Raw genomic sequence first — 14,618 nt, forward strand, 5'->3', positions numbered from 1 at the left:
GCATTTGTGATGGGAGAAAAGCTGTGTGTGATGAATAACCTCTTCCAAAAAAGGAGGAAGTGCATGGAGGTGATGGATGTGAAGGCAGAGGAGCCACATCACCATTAATTTGTTGCATCCCAGCTGCTCTGAGGTGCTGGCAGCTCCTCCTTTGTCCCATGGCTTTGAGCACATGTTTTTTTTCACACCTGTTTGACCTCTGCCTTTGCTGCAAACCTGAGAGGTGACAAAGCAGTGAGGCTTCTTAGGCATTAAAGCAAGAGCTGTGCTGGTTTTACTCTCAAAAATACAACATTCACACATTTTACTCTATATTTTATACACTTTTTCAGCCTCCTCCAGACACTCAAGTGCTTGATGAATTTTGAGTAACTGATTTGCAGCTCCAGCTGTTATAACTGAAAGCATAATTCCATCAGGCTCTTCAGTCACTTAATCCCACCCACAGCAAACTTTGTCTAGTTTTTAATGTGTATAATTGACATCTGACATTGTTTGTGTAGCATTCAGGATATCTGCAGCCTCCAGTTTCCAGTCATGCCCTTAAACAGTTTGAGAACACAGAAATTGTCTTTCTGTTTTTCTGGTGATGTGTACCTTGGATTGACTTGGTGAATGAATATTTGTTGTGTGAAATATTACTCCCTCCATTTATTTTGTATCTCACTGTATTTTGCAGCTAAAATTTTTGCAGTTGTATTTTCACCCTGAGCAGCTGAAACCCTTGAGTTATGTTTATAGCTATGCTGTTCAGTTGTTTGTTGTTTTTTTTTTTTTTTTTTATCCTGCCTAACATGAATAAACCATGGTGTTAAATGTTTGGAGACCTTCCATGTCCCCAAAGGAGAAAAATCTTGCTCTTGCTTGCCTGATTTCCAGCTTGTGTCTTGTTTTCTGCCAGCAAATGGGACCTCCAGCAGTCAGCTGTCCACACCCAAATCCAAGCAGTCCCCGATCTCCACCCCCACCAGCCCAGGGAGCCTCCGGAAGCACAAGGTATTAAGTTTCTTATACCTTACTACACCTCCTTCTGCCCCAGCCCCTCACACCTGTGGGACCCTGGAGCCATGTCCTCTGGAAGAAAAACAGCAATTCCTGCTGTTCCAGCAGTGCAGTTTGGCCCTTTACCTGTAAAAGTTGTCTTTTTGGGCAAGGTGGTGACCAAAGCACTGTCCTGACTCTTCCCCTGCAGTTGTTAATGTGTGCTGAAAATCATCCAGAAGGATCAGAGGAGACAACTTAACCACTATTTAAAAAAAAAATTGATGGATGTGGTTTCATGTAAACCCTCCTGTGCTGAAAAGCCTCAAGTGTTGGCAAATCAGGCCCATTAAACAGCAGAAGCAATGCAAATGTTACTGGAGCTCTAAACATCATTTTAATGATGCTCCTCAAGAATTTAGTATTTTTGAATTATTTAAGGCCATGCCCTGTTTTACAGTGATTCTTACAGCTGGTGTGGTAAATGTGCTGTGGAACAGTAGCTGGTCACAGACAGGCCAACAGGTAGCACAGCATCCTGGCAGGAACCAGGAAACCTGTGCTGGCTCATGGATAATTCATGTATTGATTTATTTAAAAGGTACAGCAGCTGCCACAGCTTTTTCAGTTCCTGTTATTCAGCACTCTGTGCTGAGCTCTGACTTTCACTTCCTTTGCATTTCTGGAATAGCCACAGTGCTGCTTCCAACAGTTTTCACTTGATACAGGAATTGGAGCTTGGACACAAATGTAGGTGTGAGAGGAAGTCAGAGGGGTTTCTTTTTTAGTAAACAGAATGTACCTCCCAGCCTGACTTTGAAAGCACTGACCCAAAGTTTCTGAAGAGTAATTTAAAAATTGTGGTGTTCAGCAGCCACGTGGAAGCCACCATGGGCCAGATTCCAGGGGTTGAACTAATTCTGTTTAACAAAGGCATAGCTGAATCCAAATGAAAACTGTGTTTTCCTCAGGACCTCACTCTGTTCTCAGCTGCTCAGCTTCTCTAAGTTTGAGAAAATACACCAAACTTAACACAATGTGTCCAGATTTATTATTAATTTATAATTGAGAACAAAATCTGGCCCGTGATCTGAGTTCATCTGTTCAGCAGAATTAAAGCTGTAAACTGCATCCTTTGCTTCAGCATCAGGGACACAGAATATTTTCCAAACTTTCCACCTCATTTAGAACTTTGGGGATGAGGATTTGTTTCTTGGTAAAGACAAGTAAAAGTCACCTTTTTTAATGTTTTATGGATGTTTTCAGCTGGCTGATTTATGACCTTTCCAGTGCAGCCCTGAAACCATTTGTAATAGATGGTGACTGCTGAGGGCAAAGCCAACCCAGCCATGATTTTCTCCACTAAGTTAAGCCAATCAGAAAACACAAATGCAGCATTTTAGGTTACCAGAATATTCATGCATCATTGTCTTTCTCCCAGGAGCAATTTCCTGCTTATGATGAAATCGCTTTTCTTTCTTCCCCTTAAAGCTCAAGTGATAAATGCTCAGGTTGAGTTCACCACAAAGTCCTATTTTACCTCTTCTTATATCAAGATTTCTCTGAACTTCCTCCCTGAATATTTGGGTTTTTCTTCATTTTGCTCACAGTTATTACCTGTGCGTGGGTCAGAGTCCAAAAAGATCCCAGGAGAGCTTTAGCCCTTAAGCTGGTTCCTGTACCCTTGTCCCACACAGAACTTAAAACAAGTGGAATAAAATGGTTACTCCAGAAAGAGATACTGGAAAAGCTTTACATTGGGCATTTGATACAAATAATAAACTTGGGATTACTTTATTAACTTTTCCAACTGGTTAGAAGTTACTTAAAAAAAAGAATAAACCATGGAACATGTGATTTTCCTGGAGATTTGTCCTGAGGGCAGCTGTCAAACCAAGGTAAGACTCTTTATTGTGGACTTAGGTTTAAAGAAATGTATCTAAGGCAAGGTGCTGCTTTTTTATGTATCTGCTGGAATGGACACATTGGTCCAGAACAATAAAAACCCACTTCTGAAAACTATTCCTGAAGAGTTATCAGGAGTAGTGTCCTGGTTTGAAGGACAGGTGTCTGCCAATAAAGGCAGGAGCTTCTCCTTGAAATGGAGAATGTAAACCCCCTCCCTCCAAATTATTATTATAATTTTGAAATTAAGGGGCTCTCAGGAAAAGATATGGGAATTAGGAATAACAGTTCTTCACTAGGAAAATTAAAATAGAAATGCAGTATTACACAGAACAATCCCAAACCCTGCCAGAGTCAGAATCCAAGCTGACACCCGTCAGTCAGTCAGGGTGTTGGCACAGTCCCATTCAATGGTGGCTGCATCCTCCTGCAGGGGCTGATGTGGTTCAGCTGGAGCAGTGCTCCTGGAGAAGGTGCAGTTTCCTCTGAAGGTGCAGGGATGATGTGGAAAGGTCTGGCTTTCCTCTGGAATCCAGTGGAAAGAAGGTGCCTTGGTGTCCAAAATGTCAGTTTTTATCTGGGTAGGAAAGGCTTGGCTCCTCCCCTGGCTGGAGCATCTCCCAGTGGGATGATGGAATTTTATCAGTCATGCACTGGGACTCAATGGCCATTAACAGGAGATATCTCCTGGAGGGAGGATGGGCTGTGGGAAGATAAAGATGATTGCCCAGCTGGTTTAAAGATGGCCCATGAGCAGATAATGTGTGCCAGGAGATCAGGGTCACTGCCCCACCCGGCTGCAGCAGATGGGGACAGAATCCACATTTCTGTCACATCCTGTATTGCAGCCCAACACAAGCAGAGATGCTCTTGTTCCTTTGTGCAGGGAGCCTGCCTTGATTTTAGCCTGGGACTCCCTGGATTGTGGTTCCACCCTCTGAGCTGCCCAAACCTGAGCCCATCAGCTGCTTCCTTTTGGCCAAGGATGGGAGCTGATGATGAGGGTTAACACTTCCTCCTTTCTCCCTACAGGACTTGTACCTGCCCCTGTCCTTGGATGACTCGGATTCCCTTGGAGACTCCATGTAGAGCAGCACGGAGCGAAATGTCCACGTTGCATTTGGGATACAGCAAAGTACCTCTGCCACAACAAGCAGATAGGTGACTGGTGCTTTCAAGTCAAAGGACACACGGTTAAATGTCATTTTTGTTCTGTGATTTCTCCTCTCTGTGCCACAAACCAACACCTGCCAGTCTATAGAGATAGAGGGATACCATTCTTCTGAGTTACAGGGGTGCAAAATGAGAAATTTGGGGCCAACGATTCTGTGCATTTCCCATTTTCTTCTATGATTTCTTCTTCTGCTGCAGCTATGTAGTTTTCCTAGTAAAGTCACTCCCTTGGAGGTGTGCAAAAGGAGCCCTTGCTGAGCAGTTTGCAAGCTGGGTGATATTCTCCACCCATGCAAACTGCCAGCTCACTGCTCCTCATTCACAGCCCCAATTTTGACACCTGAATTCCAATGAGTCTTGGTTTTATTGTGGAGGGTAGGCAGGGAATTTCTAGTTTGATGCTCCAGCAAAAACTTGGATGAGATTAGGAGTGATTGTGTCAGATGCTAAGTAGTTAGTACAAGTTAGTACAATTATTCAAATTATTCAAATATTATTTGCTTTTTTTTTTTTAATAATTAAGCAAACCCATAAATCAGCTGAGTTATCTGGAGTAGAACACCTTCCACATGCAATCCAAGGATGCTGCTAGCTGGTAACAAATATTTATACCTCCCCTATGGTATCTCTCTATCTCTGTTTGTAACAGTAATGCCTTGTGAACAGCCAACACTGAAAACACTGTGAGAATTTGTTTTCAGGTTTGACACCCTCTAGGTCACTTTTTATAGCAAAAAATCAATACACTTTTTATAAAGGAAAACCTTGTATCTGTGTTTTGGGAGTAAGGATTCAAGCTCCTTCTTTTTTATAAAAGTTGGTAATTTTCTTTTGTTTAAAAAACACGTTCAGAAAAAAAAAAAAGTACAAAAAAAAGCCAACCACAACTGCAGAACAATAATAACAGCAACTCAGTTTTGAAATCTTGTCATCACTGCCAAAACAGACACGTGTAGGGGGAGGGGGGGAATGGTCAATTCAAAATATTGAATGTTTTGATAGTTTTTGTAATGTTTAAGACTATGTATTTGGTTTTTTACACTTCAGTATTCCTAACTACGGCCAGATTCTCTACTTATATAACAAATGAAGTTTTGTGGTGTTCTAAAACCTGTATTTTAAGAAAAACTCTTCTATCTGAGAAAAACAAACTCGCTGTATGTAGAGAAAGCTTTTGCTTTTATTAATCAGTAATGCCTCCTCCAGAATGCAAAGTTCATCTCCTCACACAGGGCTGGTGGTTTTTTACTGCACCAAAGCTTTGTCCTAGGCCAGCTGCCATTGCCTCCCTCCCCATGGACTAAGCTTTGATGAAACTGAGTCTTGCAGAACTTTACCTAAATGAAATCTGTGCAATCAAGTCTTTCTTTGTTGCTCTATTTGCCTTTCTTTTTTTTTTTTTTCCAACATAAACACCTACTCCCTGTTGCCTTGCGACCCCTTGTGATTAGGATGGATTTTATCCTTGTGATGTTTGATGCTCCATGAGTGCTGGGTTGTTCCCAAAGCCACTCCATGTTTTGTTTGCTTGCATTGCTGGGGTGAAACAATCTGTGCAGGCTGCATCTTTCAAGGCTCATATGATTATAATGCAACTTTTTAAAAGAGATTTATCCAGAGAGAGGCCAGGATTGGGAATTGTCAAGGGGTCAGAGTTATCATGCACCAAATTTGCACCCAGTAGTGTTAGTGCATGATCCTTTACACCCAGAGTTTTGCACAAGAAACCATTTGTTCTCACTGATAGCTTCATTTGATTGAAGAACTCTCTGACTGCACAACTGCTGACTGGTCATTTTAAATATTGTAAATAGAATGCTGGGGTTAGTTCACAGGCTAAGGGCTCGTGTGGAGGGTTTGTGGGGGGAAGGATGTGCTGTGGACAGAGCTTGGGTGCAGTAGTCACCTCTGAGCCCTTGGCATTGCTGAATTTCATGTCTGAATGGGAGCAGGTCTCTGAGTAACCCTGTGCCTCAATCTGTCTGTCTGTCCCTGCAGGGACAGCTCTGTTCTACCTCACTGGGGGTTGTGAGGCCAAATGTTGGTTAACATTTGTCAAGTGCTTTCAGATCCTCTAACAGAAGGTGCTGAGATATCCTGGGTGCAGATTTGGTTATGGGTGCTAGTTTTTGGCTGTTTAATCCTGTGAGTGCTACTGCAGACACTGGTCATGAGCAAAAAGGACTTTTTTAAGCATAAGGATGTCAAAGGCCTTGGCTATGCTAATAACAATATTGTTCACCAGAGCTTTTGTCTTGGGGGAAGCTTTAGTGGCTTTTACCCTCTCCCCTGTCCTGTTGGTGGAAATGTGAGTCCCTCCCTGAGTCTGCCTTTCCAGGGAGCCTGAGCAGTGGCCATGGATGGACTGGAACTGAAGCTGTCCCACAGGGACAGAGGCCACTCCTGTCACAGTCAGGGTGAGCCTGTCCTGCCACTTTTCCTCAGACAAACCAGGAGACCAGCCATGCAGTCCCATCCAGGTTCTCTTGCTGCTCAGAGCAGGACATCCACCAGGAAACCCAAATCTTTGCTCTCCTGGGCTCCTCTCTGCAGCCTGAGCTGCTGGGAGGGAAGGAATTTGGGAGATGCTTTCACCCAGTGTCTGTGAGTGCAGTTGGTGTAAGAGAAAGGATCCCAAGGGAGGAATGATCCTTTGTTTGGATGGTTGTTGAGAAGGGGCTCCTTTCCTTCCTGCCCAAAGCTCTGTTTGGTTATTTGGAGATGCTTTTCCAGGTGGAGCATCACTAAGGAATCACTGAGCTCTTCCTCCTGAGCTGCACCTGCTGACACATCTAAAACCTCATCCTGCAAATTCTCCCTTGGGAATGCAGCTTTGTTTGCATGAGGATCATCCTGTGGTGGGGCTGTGCCCAGAAATTCCTTCAGGGAATTAGGGGGACCTTGAAAAAGCTAAAAGAATTAAAATTAATTGTTCAGTGGGAAAAATAGCCATTCAAACCAGCAGAAGCCACAAAGAAAACAGGGTATGAGGTCGAACTCCCAAGTTTTAAGAAGCAATTTTCTAGGTAGAAATGCCTGGGCAGTAGAAGTCAGTGAGCATTTCAGCTGTAGCATAGAGTGAAGTCTGTATTAATGCCAATATTGCATGAAATTGTACAGAAATGCATGTGGAATGTTACACACATTCAGAACTAGTTATCTTTGGCTTTGTAGGATCCCTCATCTAGATTTGAATACAAAGAGAAACAGTGCACAGGCATCAGATTTTAGTTATTTGAACAGAAGGACAGCCCTGATTCAGGAAAGAACTTAAAAGCTTAAATTTTAGCACGTGCTTTACTCCTGTTGACTTTTCACGAGATTAAGGTTGGGTTTGGTCAGAAAGCTTCCCTGAACTGCTGTGAATTAGTAATTATTTCCAATATGCTATAGCAATTCCAGACCCTGTGAGATCCTGGAGCAGATGATAGTAATTCCACTACATACTCCAGAGTTCACCTTTCATATTTTTTTTTTTTAACATTTACAAGAACATAAAGCTCCACATGATATGAGGATTTGCCATATTAATTCTGCTATAAAAACCCTGTCTAATTTGCCTCATGAGGCTGCCTTTAGTGCTTTCAGAGACTAATTGAATCACAGAGACTATATTGTTTTAAAACAATACAGTATTTAAAAACAAATGGGAGAAACTCTTAAAGGAGCAGGGCTTTGTTTCTTTGAAATCTGCCTTTAATCAGTATAATTTAGCAAATTTGTATATAAAGATCCCTGTTTCAGACACAGTCATTAGGCAGGAATGGCACAGACTGAGGGGTTTAACATTTTTACATTCAGGTGATGGTCTTGACTGTATAAGATGAGAGCAATGCAGCAAAACCTTCAGCCTTGGGATTTTTATCACTTAAAGCATTTATAATCCTGAAGTTTCTGGTTTAAAGCCTCATCTGGTATAAGATTTGTAGCTAGTTCAGTTCTACCAGCTATATATCTTGAAGTGATTTGGAGAGAGTTTGATAATGGGATTTTACTTTGTGGTGGGAGTTGGAGGCAGCTTTTCCCTACCACTCTCTGTGTTTCCAGTATCTGCACATTATTTATGGTCTTCTCAGGAGCTAGAAACACTAATTGTGTTATTTCCACAGACAGTAGAAGAATTCTGCTTAGAAAACAGCTTCCACATCTCTCTCATGCTCAGCTAACACATGCAGGCATACAAAAAACCACACACTTGGTTGAGCTGCTATTTCTCTCTCATTTGCTTGTTCAGTACTTTTGAAGGGGAAAAAAGGAGGTAGAATAAAAAAATAGTGGCAAACAGCAAAGCAGTGTTACACCCAGGCATTTCCAATGGGAAACAAGGGCATTAAAGTGTTAGTTTCTCCTTATCCACGTGGATAACTTTTTCCAGGATGCCTTGTTTTTGCTTTTTCACACCTTTGAGGTCAGTGCTGCTCCTCCCAGCACAGCCTGTGGGAATGCCCTGGGATTCCAGGCTGAATCCCTACCCAGACACTGTTCCAGGGACAGCCATCCCTGGGAGTGGCATCTTCTCTGCAGCATGGATTTTCCACTCAGGGCCCTCCCCAGTGTGCTGAGAGAACCAGAGTGATTTTGTCACTGACCTCAGAGGTGCCCCAAAGCCATGCAAAGCAACAGAGAGTTCTCTTCCACTCTAGTAGAGACAGAATCATTTTTAGAGAAAGGGATTAAAAATTAGCCAAGTAAAGTAGATATAAAACTAGTCTAGAAAGTGTCTCCTCAAGCTAAGACAATCCATAACCAGAGAAAAACTCTGTAGAGGTGTGTTGGCCACACACCAGGTACTGATCACCACCACCATGGAACAAAACATCATTTTTTTTTTTTTTTTCCATGTGGTGACAGGCTCTGGGTTATTTTTCTGGTTGCTGATGGAAGCAGGCTGGGACAGTGTTTGGGACTGGTGAGGTTCTTTGTAGAAGCAAATGGATGGCACAAGATGAGGATATTTTTTTCTGTGTATCTAGAGTCAGGTCAGTCCATGCAACAGGAGGAGTGCTTTCCTCAAGACACCTGGAAGAGATCCAGCTGAACCCCACCTTGGTGTGACTGGTGCATCATGATGAGAGCAGGAAGGTGAAGACTTTAAGTGCCTTCTAACATCCCTTGGGCTTCAGAAGCAGGACTGTGCATGTGCCCAGCAAGGCCTAGGGTCCAGTGGCCTTGACCAAAAGAGACAGGGCACACTTTAATTCTCGAGGTATTTAGCCCATCTCTTGAAAATTGCTGTCTCCAGAGCCACAGGTTTCTTCTGGCTGATGCCTCTGTCACCAATCTGCATGAATCTGAGCCTCTCCACAGTATCTCAGGAAATGTTAAAGCTGATCTTGTGTCTCACAGCTGCTCCTCACTGTGGAGTGAACAGGGCTGGGTTTGCTGCAGTGCTGGTTGATTCTGCTCTCAGATGTTCTTCATCCTCCTCCTCTGCTCCTGGCTTGAGAGCTGGTTTCTCCTGGTGCCTGCAGGTGAAAGGCTGGAGCAGCAGTGGATAGACTCCTCTTTGTTCTGTTTTGTTTCCCCTGGAACAGTTCTAATCAGTGATGATTGAAGGTGTGAGGCCAAGCTGACAAACTCATGTTGTAACAGGGAAAGGGGAGAATTTCAGGGAATAGAAGTAAGTGGATGGAAAGACTTTTTCCAGCGATGCCATTACAAAGCTGCTCTGACAGGATCCCAGCTGCAGGCCATGGTGTGAGTTCTACACCTGCAGGTGAAAATGTGGAGTTTTGGGATCACAGACCACTGTCCATCCCTTGGGACACTGCTTAGAGGAGGTTAAACACATCAAAATCTATTTCTGACCAAGAGATGAGCTTCTGAGCAAATGAGAATCAATCCCAGTGGATTCAGCAGTGGGGTTCCAGAGCCATTGGGGTTCCAGAGCTGTTGGGGTGTGGCACAGCTCTGGGCAGATCACTTCTCCTTGTGCCATGGTGTCCCAGTGCACAGAGGGCTGGTCCCAAAACTTCCCTCCACCTGTAAGGTGCTTTGAGATAAGCTGGTACAAAGAGCTTGGTTTTAAAATGTATTCATTGCTCAGCAAAGTCTGAACACCTTAGAGAAGCAAACTGTATCTCTGGCACATCTCTCACAGACATCTGGCTCTCTCAAAACTCTGCTGTAAAAATGCTTCAATATTTTGGTCATGGTGAAAGACAAACACCTCATTTTTAGTTCCCCATTGAAAGCATGGGGGAGCCAGCAACATCCCAGGGAGGAAGGAGATACCCCCATCCAGCAGCCTAAATTTAGTCCCCACTGCCCTTTTTTTGTGAGATGTATGTGCACATAGGGCAATTCGTGCTAGTAGTCAAAATATGGGCCTTGTGTTTACAAACAGTGAATAAATCTTATTATTTCAGTGGCTTTCTACCCAGAAAACAGTGGGCCAGGTGTTGAAAACCTTCTTGTTTAGAAACGTGTTCATGGCCAGATGTCTCCATGGGAGAGAGCTGCCTTGCAGTGTCCTTGCTTGGTGCACTTGAGCTCACTCACTTCTTGTGACTCTTGCTCTTGCTCAGGATTCTTGAGCCATTTTGGAGGTTTCTGGGTATGACAGTTTATCACTCAAACTGAAGAAAAAGGAGAATGACAAAAGGGAATTAACAAATCTTAGCAGTAATTAATCTGTCAGCTGAAGAAAAGAAAGTTGGCATCATCAGGGAAAGACGTGCTTGTGAATTTAATCCTAAACCACAAAATAACTGACTTATCCAAACACTTTTTTTGCTGTATAGACTCAGATTATTTTTGTTGTTGTTGTTGCATAAAGATTGCATCTCTTTTATTTCCATAAATTCTCAGACACTCAATATAACACAAATAAAAACCAATACACCTAATTTTCTGCTGCTCTAACCAGGCAGAAGCCCCTCTGTAATTAATTTTTGAATCTGTTTGGTCCAAGGTTGGTCTCCTATTTCAAAGATTGATTACTGTTGATAATAATTCTTGTGTGATTGATTACTTGAGTGCAGATTCAGTTTCCTGGGTGACAGCTGCAGCCTTTGCAGAGAAAACCTCACTGACCCCAGTTATAAAGTGATCCCTTGTATGGACCTCAAATAGCAAGTTATATGGGAGATAATTTGTGTAGTTTAATTAGAGTTAATGATGAAGCTGAAATAGTTTGTTGAAATACCCTAAAAGTTTTAGAATTGAAAATTAAAAAAGGAACCTCAACTAATCAGGGCCTCCTCTGTATTTTTTTGCTTCTGAGGAGTGTTGGCTTTATCTCACTTTACTCTCACTCAGCCTACCAATAGACATGCCCTGAGCCCAGCAGGTTTATGGAACTTGAAGTAGTATTTCTATTTCTACCAGTATTTTTCTGCTCTAGTCCCAGCTAGCACCAGGCAGAATAGAGATTTATGGTTGGCTTGGTTTTTAGAGGAAAGCATTGCCAAGTGTCTCTGAAATAAAAAGGAAGATTTGGTTCATTTTAGGTGACTCATCTAAACTCAAGGCTGCTTTTCAATTTTATCCCAGCTGGTTCTTCCACCTCTTTGCAAGAGTTATGTACAGGCAATGGAGTTAAACTGGAGTCACAGTCTCACAGGGGGTTGCTGCAGAGCACAGGGACTCACCTGGCAGGAGCAGTCAGGATGGAACACGGTGCTGGCACCTGGTCAGGGAGAGCCAGAACCAACCCCTGGCTCTGACCCCTGACTTCTGGGAAACCCATGCACAGGTCAGACTTGGGAAATACCTGTAAGGGACCAGAGGGATCCCAGCCTTGGGACCAGGCCCAGTTCTCAACATGACAAATTTTATTTTCAGAGAATCCCTGAGAAACATTTTGTGGGGTTTATTTTTGTTGTTGTTTGGGTTTTGGGGTTATGTTGGGGGAGTACTTTGTTATTTTTTTTTTTTAATTAGAGCATGGCTGCTTTTCTCCATCTGCTTCCAACCATTGCAGAGCAGATATGGATGGACTTGTAATTCACTTTTCCTAGCAGGTGGCAGGTGAAATCCTGTGATATTTCCCTCTCATGCTGACCATACAGTCACAGGGGGGTTCCAGAACACACAGCTTTTTTCCCCTTGTCTCCCTCTCTTTAAGACAGAGGAGCTTTTTCCAGATTTAGTGTGATGTCTAATGATGCATCTGCCTAAAAAGAAGAATGTCTAGGTAACTAATTGCACTGCTAATTGGTGTTTTTAGATATGGTAAAGCAGGAGTATTAAATGTAAGAACAAGGAAGCCTGTGAGTTACGATTACATGCTGAATTCTGACATGTGAAATTGATGTTAGTTTGCTTCTTATTTAAATGATGGGTGAACCAAGCAGCTTCAGCACTGTGGCAGTCCTAGTACAGCTGTGATGAGCAATTAGAAGACACCCAGGGTCTTTTGGAAAGAGGAAACTTGTCTAAGCAAATCTATTCTCTGAGATGACACATTCCCCTCCATAATTCTCTGGATTTTGTGACACTGTCTAGTCTGGAAGCACAGGAAGGAGGATCAGCCTGCTGGCTTTGCTGTCACCAGCCCTTTTCTGCTTTCTCAGTTACAAATGCTGTCCCAAGCTGAGGTGAGCAGCTCCCACCCCTCAGCCTGAGCTCTTGTGTGCAGAGCAGGAGCTGCCTTTGCTCAGGACCCTGCAGCTCCCAGGGGTGCTGAGGGAGGGAGATGTGCAGCTGACCTGGAACCTGATCATGGATTACTGTCTTAGGTCATTCATCGAGTGTGTGTGATTTCCTCATCAACCACAAAGCTGCAATATAATATAACTGAGAGGCCACTTTCACTTTTTCCTCTTGTTCAGAGGGTGGGGGTTGGAGGGGCAGCTGGGTTTAAAGTTTAGCTGGTATACTTTAAACTCTGTGTACATAACCTTGGAGGACTCGGGGGTGGGAAGGGGTCTGTGGTTATTTTGGTGGGATTGGTAACTTCAGGATGTTTTTGTTTAAAGAATAAGGTATTTAATTAATGACATTGTACAAAGAGCTATTAATTTAAATGGTGCTTTTCTTCTCCTACCCCAGACCTGTCTAACCTTTTTTTTTTGGCAAGCCTGCAGCAATGCTGATCATGTTGACTTTTGTACCTTGGGGGAGTGTGTGGAAGGGGAGGGGAAATGCTTTTCTCTTCAGAAAAATAACGTTGCCCATAGTTAACTTCCTGCTTGGATACATACCTTGAATTCCCTTTATGCTGAATTTTTATGTGAAGGTCTCTTCAAAGGGACAGAACAAGCAGAGGTTATTCCAAAAGATCTCAACTGTATCATCTTGTAATATATTGCAGCTTTATGCCAATGATTCCTTGCTTACCTGTACACAGTCCATGCATGTTTTGAACTAATTTTGCATTCTCCATTTGTGGTGAGTTATTTAGCATTTTAACCACCTTTTGTGCCATTCAACTTGTACAGAAAACATTTTTATTGACGTTCTAAAGGGAGGGGGAAGAAAATAAAAAGACCCCTTCTGCTCTCTAGTTGTAGGTAGAACTCAGTTACTTAGCAAACAGATGTAGATGAGTGGTTGTAGTGTTAGAAATGTTGGCTTGCTCGTGAACAAGCTCTTGAGAGTAAATGCATGGTCCTGTACCTCTCTTTTCTTAATTAGCTCTTCCTTTCCTCCTGGAAAGATTCTCTCTCTCTCCCTCTCTCTTACTCTTTGTCTCTCTCTCTCTCGTGGTTGTAAAGAACAGATTTGGGCATAAAGGACCAGGTTTGAAAAGCAGTTCTCAACAGCTTCTCTCGGGGAACGTATCCCTGCAGTGCCCTGCCTCGGCACGTCGGTCAGACCCAACTGCAGGGCACAGCAGGTGGAGATCAGTCCCCCCTGAGCAGTCCCAGTGCCTCTGCTGGAGCTGGGGAGCCAGTCCAGCCTGTGCAAGTTTGGCTCTGGAGGAGGGTGAGGTGCTGCTGGGCACTGCAGCTGAGGCACGGGCGGTGCTGGCCGTGGGCTCCGTCCTGCCGGGGTGGCTGTCCCTGGGGCTCGTCCCACGGCCCTCATTTGCAGAGTTTGCACACACTTTTGGTTTTCCTGGACACACAGCGAGGGGGTGGGGATGGGATATGGGAATTATGTTGCTGGGGGGTCTGTAGGCAGCTCCTTCTCCACACTCCCGAGCTCTGTGTTGAGTACAAGGGGCTCCTTGTTTATTAGCTGTGGTTCTGTTGGCAGTGGAGGACAGAAAATGGGCAGAGTCTTCGAAAAGATGGGGTCACTCACAAAGATGCATTTTGTAAGAAATGGACTTCAAGAAACCCCAAAAAGCCGTGCCACAAAATCACAAAGTGTACCTAGATCCACACCTCTATTCCCTATGGCTCTTCTCCCTTAACAGAATTTCCTTTTGTCAGAAGATTTGACTAGGAAAAAATTCCATTTTTGTGAGGTGTTGTGAACTGTTTTTACTACTTGTAATAACCATCCCGGGTCTGAGTATTCTTGTAATGCAATGCCATGCAGCAGAGAACCTGTCCACTTTATAGCTTTGCTCTCAATATTTGTTACTCATTGTTTTCTCATCTAAATGTACATTTGCAAGATGTGTGTAATGTCATTTTCAAAAAATAAAATTTGGTTTCAATATTTAG

At 43.3% G+C, this 14,618-nt stretch overlaps 1 protein-coding gene across 2 annotated transcripts in view; it reads left to right on the top strand.

Moving 5' to 3' along the window:
• DCX (doublecortin) overlaps positions 1-14,618 on the top strand; it is a 118,298-nt gene extending 103,680 nt beyond the window's left edge. For both annotated transcript variants that reach the window (XM_056491489.1, XM_056491490.1), the window contains exons 9-10: positions 902-996; positions 3,919-14,618. In XM_056491489.1, the coding sequence (XP_056347464.1) occupies positions 902-996; positions 3,919-3,975 (152 nt within the window). In that variant the 3' untranslated portion in view covers positions 3,976-14,618. The remainder of the gene's footprint in view (positions 1-901; positions 997-3,918) is intronic.

Source organism: Oenanthe melanoleuca, chromosome 4A, assembly GCF_029582105.1.
Source record: "Oenanthe melanoleuca isolate GR-GAL-2019-014 chromosome 4A, OMel1.0, whole genome shotgun sequence".
NCBI classification, from domain to species: domain Eukaryota; kingdom Metazoa; phylum Chordata; class Aves; order Passeriformes; family Muscicapidae; genus Oenanthe; species Oenanthe melanoleuca.